The sequence below is a fragment of the Notamacropus eugenii genome, chromosome 1 (assembly GCF_028372415.1).
Source record: "Notamacropus eugenii isolate mMacEug1 chromosome 1, mMacEug1.pri_v2, whole genome shotgun sequence".
In the NCBI taxonomy this organism is placed as follows: domain Eukaryota; kingdom Metazoa; phylum Chordata; class Mammalia; order Diprotodontia; family Macropodidae; genus Notamacropus; species Notamacropus eugenii.
The window spans coordinates 488,674,960-488,688,650 of NC_092872.1; the positions used below are offsets into that span (position 1 = coordinate 488,674,960).

Consider the following 13,691-nt stretch of genomic DNA (forward strand, 5'->3'; position numbering starts at 1 on the left):
CAGGAAAGCTGGGCCTAGATCTGTCACTGGATCATGTGACTTTGAGCAAGCTTGGGTCTCAGGTTCCTCATATGGAAAACAGGGATAAATAATACCTACCTTTGTTGAAAACAGTACAATGATGGAGCTAAGAGAGAGCCCAACTCCTTTCTTTTCCAGATAAGGAAAGTGAAATTTTGGTTAGATGGTCTCTGAGAACCTAAATTTATGATCCAATGAAAAGTAGAGAAGATCAGATTGAAGTTGGACAAACGAAGCTGTTATCATTCAGATTTCTCCCTCTTCTGCTCCTACAGCTTGCTTTGGGTCACAAAGTAAGTTAGTAATAGAATTAGGACTAGTACCCAGGGATCCTAATGCCTCAATAAGGCCTCTCTCTACTCTATCTGGGGTTTTTAACTTGAGGTCCATGGATTTGCAAGAGGTCTGTAGACAGATTTCAGGAGGGGTCTGTGAACTTGGATGGAAAAATATTTTGGTAACTGTTGCTGTTCAGTCATTTTTCAGTCATATCTGACTTTTCATGACCCCATTTGAGGTTTTCTTGGCAAAGACACTGGCCATTTCCTTCTCCATTTTGCAGATGAAGAAACTGAGGCAAACAGGGTTAAGTGACCTCTCCAGGGTCACAAGTGTCAGAGACTGGATTTGAACTCAGAAGATTGTCTCCCCGACTCCAGGTTCAGCATTCTATCCATTGTTCCACCTAGCTGCTCCTTTGATAACTGTTTTTCAATATAATTTATTTCTTTTGTAACCCCATATATTTTATTTTATGCATTTAGAAATATTTTTCTCATGAAAGATCCCTGGGCTTCCCCAGACTTCCAGACTTCCAAAAAGGTAAAGGACTCTAGTACTGACTGTGAAGTCTCTTGACTCAGATGCTCAAACCATGGCAATCTTGGAGGCAGAATCCCAGGTCAGTTGCTCATACTAGTCCATCAGGGAAGCCCTAGGAAGCCAAGGTGCCATGAGTAGAGCCCAGGGAAGACTTGGATCTTGGTATGATCACGTTATATGGAACTGAACTAAGTTATAAATCTAATACCCTCCTTCACTCTAGGAACAGAGATGGGATGGGAGAGGGGAAAGTTTTTATTTTTATTCTTACCATACCATTACACTGAAGTACATATGCCTTTGTAAAAGAGAGAGAAGGAGGAGAAAAACAAAGGGAAGGGAAGGGAAGGAGAGGGGAGGGAAGGGAAAATGAGGAGTTTGGATTAGATGGCCTCTAAGGTCCCTTCCATCCATAAATCTTTGATCCCATGAAAGGTAGGGGAGGAGGTGTCAGGGTAAAGAGAGAGATGGGAAGAAGAAAGGTGTCATTATTTAACTTCTCCTATTTGTTTTCCTACAATTTAATTCTGTCAATGCCACATAGTGCAGAACTGCAAGAAGACCTGGGTCTGAGTCCTTGCACTATTTGATCTTGAAAAACCACCTTGCTCTGGGTTCTAGAATGCTCTATGAAAACTACAGAAGTTGGACAAGATGACCCCTAAGGTACCTCCCAACTTCTGTGGCCCAGGGCCCCAGTGAACATTTGTCTAGTGATAATAACCTGCAATGTATTTCACTAGTTGCAGTATGGGACAGAGAATCAGTAGTCTGGGTCCCAAGAGACGTTGTATCTCTGGGTCTCTACCTAGTCTGTTATCTGCATGTTAACTCACCCCTGTGATGAACAGATCAAGAGACAGGTTTCCTAATGTTCAATTTTATTTTGGCCATGGAACTCTGTTTTATATTCCCATTCTATGGTTGTACTGTGCATTCTTTGAGGCAAAGAACTTTTATTACAAGGGGGAAAATGTGCCCTGGGACCACCAGATTGATTTTAAGAACAAGATCATTAAGTATTTAAATGGATACAAATGTGTCTCCTCTGCTGTGTCATCCAATAACCTTTCAGCCAGCAGCCAGCCCTAATTCTTGGTAACTATAAAGAAAATCATTAGTTCTATCAAAGTCATTAATGAAGCCATAAATCATTAGGAGAATAATTCTCTCCGAATTGAATTACTCCTTTCAATTATTTGCTTTTCCTGTATCATCTTGCTCTCAGACCCTCTTTTTCACTAACCCTACCATGTCAACAGGCATCATGGTCATATAGCACAAATCAAACTTGAGTTCATCTAGGGAGGGAGCCAGCAAAGTTTGGAGAAAAGATTTTGTGACTGGCATAACTTGAAGCAAGGGTAACAGATCCTGAAGAATTAGTATGGAAATAGGCTAGGAGACATTCTTTCATTTCCTTCCTTTAACCATCATCCACCTCCATGTACACTTATAAAAGACCTCTCTGAAGGTTAATTTCAGCCTGCTCTCCCCTGTGTTTAGGGAAAATCAAATTAAGAATGATCTTGTTATTAGTGTTATTGGGACCAAAAGAAAACAAGGAGGGGAAGATGGGAAACTTAAAGGACTTACCTTCCTGACTAGTTATCAAAAACATGTCCACACACTGAATTATTGAATGGCTAAATCTCATTAATCAATTAAAAGATATAGATATGATATGATGCCATAGTCAGGCAAGATTTATCCTGGCTAATGTTCCTGCTGATGGATTATCATTAATGTTTTCCCATCTCTCTTTGCTCTCACCTTCTTAAAAACAGGAAATGGATACAGGTTTCAGAAACTACTCATAAAATAAAAGATAACCTCTTCATCTTTTTCCTCTTAATCCTCCAATCCCTCACAGGACAATGTATATTTGAGTCTTGAGAAAATGAAACTACTGGAGTTGCAAAATCAGAAATTTTAGTTGTTTTCAGAAAAATTCCACTTCTCGCAAAATATATATTACAACACTAACCTACTCAGTGTAGAATAGGAGGTAGGCTTCCTCATGAACTCCACCCAGTTACTGAAGTTTCCAGGGTACCTCTCTATATCTGTTATTCAGTTGTTTCTGACTCCTCATGACCTTATTTGCGTTATTTGGTAGAGATAGTAGAGTAGTTTGCCATTTCCTTTTCCAGCTCATTTTTCAGATGAGGAAACTGAGGCAAACAAGATTAAGTGACTTGCCCAGGATCACACAGACAATAAATGTCTGAAGCCAGATTTGAACTCATGAAGATGAGTCTTCCTGACTCAAAGCCTGGCACTCTATCTGCTATGCTACCTAGCTGCCCTACCTCTCTATATAGTGACCATATAAAAGGCAATCCTGTGGAGAGTATCTTCCAAGGACAGCATTTCTATAGAGGCTTTTTGTTGTTCTTTAAAAATGAGAAACAGCTGTTAGGGTGGTGGTGAGCGCCAGTATGGTTGGTATTTCAAGGCCACTCATTTTACAAATGTAAGAGGGAGTCTGTTTCTTTATCTGTACAATCAGACGATTTGACTAGATGACCTCCAAGGTACCTTTCAAACTCTAAATCAATGATCATGTGAATTAAGCCTAACAGAGGTAAAGTATCTTGTCTAAAGTGACACAGTGGCAGAGTTGAGAGATGATGAGATTATTAAATCAATTCTCAAGTAATAGTAGGATTTTATCATTATGAAAAAAGAAGGGGAAAATGTGTCTTTAATGATTTACCAAACCATTCGTGAACTCTCTACATTAACCTCTCTGGATGGGCTAACCTAACAACCCTTTATCTGTGGCAATTTCTTTTCCTCCTAATGAGCTCATTATCAATAATTCAATGACTTTTGGTGGACACTCATTATGGATTCTAGCTGTGTCTTCCATAGTTTGGTTTTCCTCATTGAGACCTAGAAAAAAACCAACCGTGAAGGATTCAGTTTTATCTTTTCATCCCTTTACAATTTGCGAAGGTAAGTGAACTGTGCCATTCGTTCTTTAAAAGCTGAATCTAACCTATATCCAAAGGAGTCTCAGAGGACCAGGTTTATACTTAGGGTCTGTCTTGTAACTTATGTAAAACATAGAAAATGAAGAATAATAAACAGAAGTGATGCTCTCTAAAGGGATTTTACCCTGAGTCTCTTTGTTCTTTACCTGTGCTTCTCTCTTCCCTTTTACTTTCAATGTTCTGACTCTGTCTTTCAGTCTACCTTTGTTTGTTGAACTAAATTGATTTTTTTCTGTCCTAGATTCCCCTGTTAATTTCTTAACAAACATAAGGCTATAAAATATCAGAAACAGACCTTTGGAGATCATCCAGTCCAATCCTTCCATTTTACAGAAGGAGAAACTGAGGCCCAGAGAGATTAACTGACAGCAGCACAGGAGATCTAGAAACCAAGTCTCCAGTACTCCTCACCCTAATGCACCAGACTTCACAGTGAAACCCCACACTTTCATGATACAGGTTGAACTGATGGCAGAAGTTGGAATTTGGATTAAGAAGTAAGCAAAGTTGGAAGAATTCACATTGATAGTAATTGCCTGTTAATTCTTTATTTGAATTATTCATGCCCATCTGTGCTGTCCAAGGTAGCTGTTGGTCATGTTGAACCAAGTTTTCATTTCAAAGAGTGATCACTGGTTTGGGTTTCCTTTTCTATCCCCTTCTGTTATTTTCCAAGCCTGACATCTAAAGTATAATGGATATTTGAAAACAAGTCTTGAGTTCTAGTCCCAGCTCTAATTCTTTCAGTCTTTGTGGCTTATGCAAATCACTTCCTCTCTTGGCTTCAATTTCCACCATTGCCCTTTGGGAGACAGCTAATGGTTAATTAGCAAATGTTGGCAATGCTTATTGATGGAACATTAGTGATTGCAACCATGGCATGAGTTACTAACCCTAAATACAGAGGTGGCTTAATCATAACTTGGGTCTCATTTGAAGAAAGGAAAAAAAAGGAGGCGGGAGTGGTTTGAGTTTGGTAGCTCTATTTTGAATTCAGAAAATGGTTTAAATGCCCATTAATGGCAGCTCCATATTTCCCCTGATCTCTGCTGGGCTTTCTTATATCACCCCTTTGAAACTTTCTTAGCAGTAGCTTCGAGCAATTTGGTGAGGAGAGAAGTTATTTCTGACCTGAGTAACAGCAGAGAGGAAGGACCTCCTCCTGGGATACTGAACATGATTTAACTTCCTTGAGGGAAGACAATTTCTGAACTTCAGCAACCATTCTGTTAAAAGGGGAATATTTCAAATTCTCAGTTATCTGAGAGCTCACCCTTATCATAGCATATACTACATATCACTCTATCCTACTGCTACTTCTAATTCAGATGCCTTGCCTTTAGTATCATACTAACCCCTGAACCTGTGATTTTAGTGTCATCTGATGATCCTTTAATTAAACAATAAAACCCAAGGTCACTCAATATATCTCCTTTCCCTCAGGCAGATTGGAAGCAGATCTCCTGAGCCCCTCTTTAAAATACTATTTCACTTTTTAAAATTTCAGCTCAGTGTTAGTGGGTGGAGTAGGACTCTGAATTTATGCTTGCCTAGGTTTCTGCACAGCAACCAAGATAAACCACATGGTCTGTTCAAACACAACAGTGTTTGTTTTTAATTATGAATCAATTGCCAGCATCTTTTTTTTAAGCTTTCTCACTCTCATGGGAAAGTCTGCTGGACTTGACTTTCATAGACAGAATTGGAAGGGACCTCAGAGGTCATTTAGTACGACCCCTAACTAAACAGCAATGTTCTCTTCAATATTCCCAATAAGTAGTTATCCAGTTTGAATTTTAATAGATCCAGGCATGAGGAACTTACCACCTCTTTAGGCATCCCATTCCACTTTTAGACATCTCTACTAATGAAATTTTTCCTTATATCAAGCCAAAATCTATTTGTCTGACAACCTCCATCCATTGTTGTTAGTTCTATCTTCCAAACAAGTCTAATCTCTCCATACAAAAATTTCCAAAAAATTGTTTCTATATTTTCCACTGAATTTTTTTATTTTTCATTTTGGACTTTTTCTTCCTGAAAAGCTTTGCAAGTGTCTAAATAATTGGCTTGGTTGGTTAGTACACCCTACTAATGAGACTAAATTGCAGTTTCAACTCTCACAGAGATCAGTAAACTTCCTACTGAAAAAAGCTGTTCTTGCTCACAAATGCCATTAGCCACAAGTGGTTCCTGGGCAAGAAAGCAGAGATGATTAAGAGCAACTCATTTCTATTGCTGGGGTAAAAGCCTCCAAACTTTCTTTTCTTTCTTTCTTTCTTTTTTTTTTTTTTTTTAGACAAAACTCTTTATTTTACACATCCCTTACTAGTCCTTCCACAATCAGCAGCCTAGGGGCCTCCGCTTCTCTTTGGAAGTCAGTTTCCTCCCCGGTAGCATGAAGGAACCTGAGGCGATTCTCCTCACTGCAGCCTCCCGGCCTCCGGTTCCGACTCCAGCAGGGTGAGCTTGTCCCGGTCCTGCACAGGGCCCTTCACGTTGCGGATGATGGACCGGCTAGTGTGGTCCATGAACTTCACATGCACCTGGGTGCATTGGCCTTGAGATCCCGTCCTGCCTAATACCTTGGTGACCCGAGACAGCTTGATGGGCTGCACGCGGCCGATGTCCATGATGGCAGCGGCAACACAAAAAGGGAGAGAGGCGAGAGAGCGCCTCCAAACTTTCTATGCTTACAGATGACGAATCAAAAGTGTTTTCTAAACCAGACTGGTAGAAGTCAACCACTTTCCTTTAACTTGATCTTCATCCTTCTTGACCTCTTCACTGCATTTGGCACTGTGCACGTTTCCCTCCTTTCTGGATTATGAGGGCATAAATCCTTCATCATTCTCCTCTTATCTGGATCACCCCCCATATCACACTTCTCAGTTCTAAGTGTAGCCCAAGGCTTTGTCCTAGTCCTCTAGCCTACTCTCTTTCTCGGTGATCTAATCAACTCTCATGGATTTAATAAGTAAAACTACAGACGACTCCCAGATAAATACCACCATTTATTTCTGTGTTCAATTTCAAACCCCTCATCATCAACAATCGATTGTATATTTTGAACTGAATGTCCCATATTTATCTCAAACTTAACATATTCAAAACAGAACAAATTACGCTTTCCACCAAACCCACATTTCTTTAAAAAATCTTTTCTATTTTTGTTGAGGGCACCATCATCCGTAAAAGTTATATTGGTTTGCAGCATCAGCGTTATTCTTGATTCCTCATTCTCTCTTATCCAATCTATTCAATCAATTACCAAATCTTTTCACTTCTACCGCCATTGTATCCTTCACATCTGTCCCCATCGTGCCATTCTTATGGTCAAAACCCTATCTCAGATCCTCATCACTCCTCAAGTTGATTATTGCAATAGCTTCCTAATTGATCTCCTCTCCTAAGTATCTCTCCCCTCTAATTCATTCTCCAACCAGATGCCAAAGTAATTTTTCTTTTGTAATTTTTTATTTTAAACTTAAATATAAAATGAGAGAAGAAAAAAAATATTGCCATGTACAAGCAGACCATAAAAGAGGATTCAATATAAAATAATATATTTCCATTTCATGAAAACCTTTATAATAAATACCATAGACTGTTTTCAAAGCTGCCCAGCTTTTCTTTGCTTCCTTGTTGATTTTCTTTGTTCTCCACTGTGCACTTTTTACTTTATTTTTCCTTCCCCTCTCATCACCCAAAGAAGGCTACAATTGTGAATATATATGATATACATATAAATAGATATCTATAAACATAATCATGCATACACATATATACTTATACACATACATGTAAGACTTTAATGTCCTTATTCCCTCCTATCATCTGTATCTCTAAAAGTGGATAGCATCTTCCTTCATAAGTCCATCTTTCTATGTTTTTCTAAATCATTCAGTTCATCATATCCTACACCACAGCCATATTTCAACCCAATCACATCCTGAGAGATTGTCTATGAGAGTTTTACCCCAATTTTCTGCATTCCTTCTATTGGTGTCTACATAGGTTTTATTCATGCAAGAAATTGAATTTAAAATAATCAAAATTATCCTTTTTATACTTCAACCATGTGTAAACCTTTTAATATGGTTTAAGATCTGATACTGCTGAATCTACTTCCTTTACATTTTTGTTCCTTGGTTTCTTTGAAGTTTCTGACTTTTGCTCTTCCAAATGAACTTTATTATTTTTTCTAACCCAATAAAATAATTTTTTAGTAATTTAGTTGGGATGACATTGAATAAATACATTAATTAGGTAAAATTATCATTTTAAAAATTATATTGGTTTTACCTACTCATGAACAATAAATACTACTTCGATTATTTAGATCTTAATTTATTTATATAAAAAGTATTTTAGTTTATGTTCATGTGGATCCTGTGTCTGTTTTGGCAGGCATACTCTCAGGTATGTTATACCACCTAGGTATTTTAAATGGTCTAAAACAATGTTGAATAATATTGCTGACACATAGAGTAATTTCTGTATTTTTCACTTTTGTATAAATTCTATTTTAACGTTAAATTTGTGTGAGATCATGATTACTATCCCTGTTTTTTCCATAATTACTTCTACCCCTGTACTTTATTTTATCTTTGTGAGTAACTCTCACATTTTTAGAATTCTTTTAAAATTTATTTTTAATTTTCAGTACTCATTTCTACAAGATTTTGAGTTTCAAATTTTCTCCCTATCTCTTCCCTCCCCCCACCCCAAAACATCATGCATTCTGATCACCCCTTCCCCCAATCTACCCTCCTTTCCATCACATCCCTCCCTTCTCTTATCCCCACCTTCTCTCTTTTTTTATAGGGCAAGATAGATTTCTATACCCCATTACCTGCATTTCTTATTTCCCAGTTACATGCAGAACCAATTCTCAACATTTATTCCTAAAACTTTCAGTTCCAACTTTTTCCCTTCCTGGCTCCCATCCATCTCCACTGAGAAGGCAAGCAATTCAATGTAAGCTCTCTCTCTCTCTCTCTCTCTCTCTCTCTCTCTCTCTCTCTCTCTCTCTCTCTCTCTCTCTCTCTATATATATATATATATATATATATATATATATATATATATATATATATATATATATATATATATATATATATATATATATATAGTTTTGCAAACAACTTCCTTAATACTCATGTTGTGTAAGACTAACTATATTTCCCTCCATCCTATTCTGCTTCTCCATTTATTCTGTTCTCTCTTTTGACCTTACCCCTCCCCAAAAGTGTTTACTTCTAAATACCCCCTCTTCTCAATTGCCCTCCATTCTATCATCCCCTCACATACCCTACTTATTCCTTTCTCCCCTACTTTCCTTTAGTGTAAGATAGATTTTCATACCAAATTTAGTGAGCATGTTATTCCCTCCTTAAGCCAAATATGATGAGAGTAAGCTTCACTTTTTCCCTCTCAACTCTCCCTTTTCCCTTCCATTGAAAATGCTTTTTCTTGCCTTTTTTATGACAGATCATTTGCCCCATTCCATTTTTCCCTTTCTCCTTCCATTATATTCCTCTCTCACCCCTTAATTTGATTTTTTTAGATATTGTCCCTTCCTATTCAACTCATTCTGTGCCCTCTGTCTATATGTGTACACACACACACACATACACACACACACACACACACACACACATTTGTATAATCCCTCCAACTACCCAAATACTGAGAAAAGTCTCAAGAGTTACAAATATTATCTTTCCATGTAGGAATGTAAACAACTCAGCTTTAGAAGGTCTTTTATGATTTCTCTTTCCTCTCTACCTTTTTATGCTTTTCTTGATTCTTGTGTTTGAAAGTCAAATTTTCAATTCAGCTCTGGTCTTTTCATCAAGAATGCTTGAAAGTCCTCTATTTCATTGAATGATCATTTTTTTCCTTGAAATATCATACTCAGTTTTGCTGGGTAGGTGATTCTTGGTTTTAATTCTAGCTCCTTTGGCTTCTGGAATACCATATTCTAAGCCCTCCAATCCCTTAACGTAGAAGCTGCTAGATCTTGTGTTATCCTGATTGTATTTCCACAGTACTCAAATTGTTTCTTTCTGGTTGCTTGCAATAGTTTCTCCTTGACCAGGGAGCTCTGGAATTTGGTACAATATTACTAGGAGTTTTTCTTTTCAGATATCTCTCAGGAGGTGATCCGTGAATTCTTTCAACATTTATTTTACCCTTTGGTTCCAGAATATCAGGGCAGTTTTCCTTGATAATTTCATGAGAGATGATGTCCAGGCTCTTTTTTTGATCATGGCTTTCAGATAGTCTTATAATTTTTAAATTGTCTTAGATCTATTTTCCAAGTCAATTGTTTTTCCAATGAGATATTTCACGTTGTCTTCTATTTTTTCATTCTTTTGGCTTTGTTTTGTAATTTCTTGGTTTCTCATAAAGTCATTAGCTTCCATCTGCTTCATTCTAATTTTTAAAGAACTGTTTTCTTCAGTGAGCTTTTGAACCTCCTTTTCCACTTGGCTAATTCTGCTTTTTAAAGCATTCTTTTCCTCATTGGCTTTTTGGGCTTCTTTTGCCATTTGAGTTAGTCTGTTTTTAAAGATGTTAATTTCTTCGGAATTTTTTGAGTCTCTTTTAGCAAGCTGTTGATTTGTTTTTCATGATTTTCTTGCATCACTCTCATTTCTCTTTCCAATTTTTTCTCCACCTTTCTTACTTGATTTTCAAAATCCTTTTTGAGCTCTTCCATGGCCTGAGACCACTGCATATTTATTTTGGAGGGTTTGGATGCAGAAACCTTGTCTTTTAGGTCTGATGGTATGCTTTGTTCTTCCTCATTTGAAAGGATAGAAGAAAACATCTGCTCATCAAGAAAGTAACCTTCTATTGTCTTATTCTTTTCCCTTTTTGAGGGCATTTTCCCATCCAGTTACTTGACTTTGGAGTTCTTTGTCAAGAGGAGGCATATACTCTGGGGACTTGTAAGTTCTCAGTTCCTCCAAGGTGGCACAATCAAGGGAGAGGTGTTTACTCTTCTCCTGATCTGTACTCTGGTCTGGGAGCAACTACAAGCACTCTTTTCTGCCTAGGATCTGCCAGTAGAATTCCCTCTCCAGATCCTCCACCAATTCCATCATATCATCCAGCGCTCCTCCTGCTCACCCCAGGACTGCCACTCAGGACCGAGATCAGATCAGCAGCTCAATTCCCCCAGGGTCTTTAGGCCAAAAATGGAAGTTGCCCCTGATCTGGGGCCATCTGGGGCTAGGATAAGAAGACCTTGCTCCCTTCTCAGGCAGGTGAAAAAGCTTTCTCACTGACATTTGAAGCTACTTTAGGCATTTGTAGGTTGAACAATGTGGGAACTGCTGCTGTTGCTGGGGATTCTGACCCCTGAAGCCTGTTCAGGTCCTGTCCCTGCCACAGACAAGGCCCGGATGTGCTCTGATCCCCACCCAGTGCAATAGACCTTTCCTGTTGGCCTTCCAGGCTGCCTTGGGCCAGAAATCTCTTTCCCTGTCATGTTGTGCCTTCTGCTATTCTAGAATTTGTTTAGAGTCATTTTTACAGGTATTTTATGGGTCATGGGGCCAGAGCTTCTAGAGGTGCATCCTTCTACTCTGCCATCTATGTAACTCACATTTTTATAATGTTTCCTGGTAGCTTATAAAGTGAATGGAATGAGTTTACTCATAAAATTTGGGATTAAAACTTTGAATTCAACAATATGTTGCTTTTAGGAAACATTATAAAGAGGCAAAATATATTTTACATTTCCTTATATAAAACATAAACCATTTGTCCTTATTGAGTTTCTTGTAATTGGTCTGTGATATTTACCTTATATCTCTTCTGGACCTAGTACATCAAATTGTCTATCAACTTCTGGTCTTTTTGTGATATCTTTTAGTGTAGCTGCTGCTAGGTTTTGTGTAATTCTAATTATGGCTCTGAGGTATTTGAATTTTTTTTCTTGATGCTCATAATATTTTCTTCCTCATTTGGGGGTTTGGGAATTGGCTATGATATTACTGTAGGTTTTTGTCCTGAAATCTCTTTCAGCTGGTAATCAGTGGATTTTTTTTCTATTTCTACTTTCCCTTTTTGTTAAAAAAAATTCAGGGCAATTTTTAAAAATTATTGCTTGTATTATTGTATTAAGATTCTTTTTTCAACCATAGCTTTGAGGTAGTCCAATTATTCTTTTATTTTCTCTTCTTGATCTGTTCAACAGGTCACTTGTTTTTTTTTATGAGATGCTTCACATTCTCTCCTATTTTTTCATTCTTTTATTTTGTTTTATTATTTCTTGATCTCTTAAAATGTCATTGACTTTCTCTTGCCCAATTCTAGTTTTCAAGGACTTGTTTTCTTCTTATGATTCTGGATCTCCTTTTTCAGTTGGTTGATTTTCTTTTCACAATCTTTGTTTTCTTGTATTGTTTTTATTTTTTTTTAAAGTTTCCTCAATCTCTCTTATTTGGTTTTTAAAGTCTTTTTTTAGTACTTTCAAGAATTCTTTTTTTCTAGGGGGAGGAGCCAAGATGCTGGAGTAGAAAGATACACATATGCTTAGCTCTTACCCTGCAGACCATAAAATACCTGTAAAGAAGAACTCTAGAGCAGCAGAAGCCACAGAACAACAGAATGGAGGAAATTTCTGTTCCAGAGAGACCTGAAAAACCTACAGGAAAGGTCTGGTGTGCACCAGACCTGGAGCAGAGCCCAGCCCTGCCTTGGCCACGTGGCACTGAGAGGAGCAGATCCAAGCAGGCTTCAGGGACAGAATCTCCAGCAGGAGCACAGATCCCTCAACCCACAGGCACCAAAGGTCAGTGAGAGGGTCTTTTCAGCAAGCCTGGAGGGGAGCCAGGTGTCCCCATAATTCAGGCCCCCTCAGGAGGATGGAGCAGAGGCAGCAGCAGACAAGGGCTCCCAAAGCAGGCAGTAGCCCACATCCATTGTTGAAGGTCTCCTCATAAACCCCCTGAGGGAACTGAGCCCCGTGTGGAGGCCCTGCCTGCACCTGAGCAGCTGAACTTACTCTCACACTGAATAGCAGCCCTGCCCTCACTGAAAGCCCCTAAGGCTTGGGAGTAGCTCATTTGAATCTCAGCCCCCAAGTTCTGGCTGGGCAGAACTGGAGATGAGGTGGTTGTGGAGAGGAAACTCAGAAGTCAAGTAACTGGCTGGGAAAATGCCCAAAAAAGGGGAAAAAATTAAGACCATAGAAGGTTACTTTCTTGGGGAACAGGTGTCTCCCCTCATTCTTTCGGATGAGGAAGAACAAGGCATACTCTCAGAGGAAGTCAAGGCCTCTGACTCCAAAGGGAACTTAATATGGGCTCAGGCAATAGAAGACCTTAAAAAACAAGTTAGCAGCTTACTAGAGGAAAACCAAAAAAATGCTGAGGAAAATAACAGCTTTAAAAAGAGGCTAACTCAATTGGAAAAAGAGGTCCAAAAAGCCAACAAGGAGAAGGAGGTTTTAAAAAGCAGAATTAGCCAAATGGAGGGGAAGGTTCAAAAGCTCACTGAACAAAATAATTCGTTGAAAGAGAGAATTGAGTTCAGAGAAAGGAATGACTATGAGTTAAACCAAGAAGTTACTAAACAAAACCAAGAATTTGAAAAAATAGAAAATAAGGTGAAACAGCTCATTGGAAAAACAACTGACCTGGAAAATAGATCCAGGAGAAATAATTTTAAAATTATTGGACTACTTGAAAGCCATGATCAAAAAAAGAGCCTAGACATTATCTTCCATGAAATTATCAAGGAAAACTGCCCTGATGTTATAGAATCAGAGGGCAAAATGAATATTGAAAGAATTCATCGATCACTTCCTGAAAGAATCCTGAACAGAGAAAC

The 13,691-nt window shown here is 38.3% G+C and overlaps 1 protein-coding gene across 1 annotated transcript; it reads right to left on the reverse strand.

Moving 5' to 3' along the window:
* Positions 1 to 6,265: 6,265 nt before the first annotated feature.
* On the reverse strand, positions 6,266 to 6,475 carry LOC140526924 (small ribosomal subunit protein eS28-like). Its single transcript, XM_072643560.1, has one exon. It carries the CDS (start codon positions 6,473 to 6,475, stop codon positions 6,266 to 6,268), a length of 210 nt encoding a protein of 69 aa, XP_072499661.1.
* Positions 6,476 to 13,691: the final 7,216 nt, after the last annotated feature.

What these genes read in the sequence shown, in the direction of transcription:
- LOC140526924 (XM_072643560.1), bottom strand. Translation starts at nt 6,475, where the DNA reads ATGGACATCGGCCGCGTGCAGCCCATCAAGCTGTCTCGGGTCACCAAG.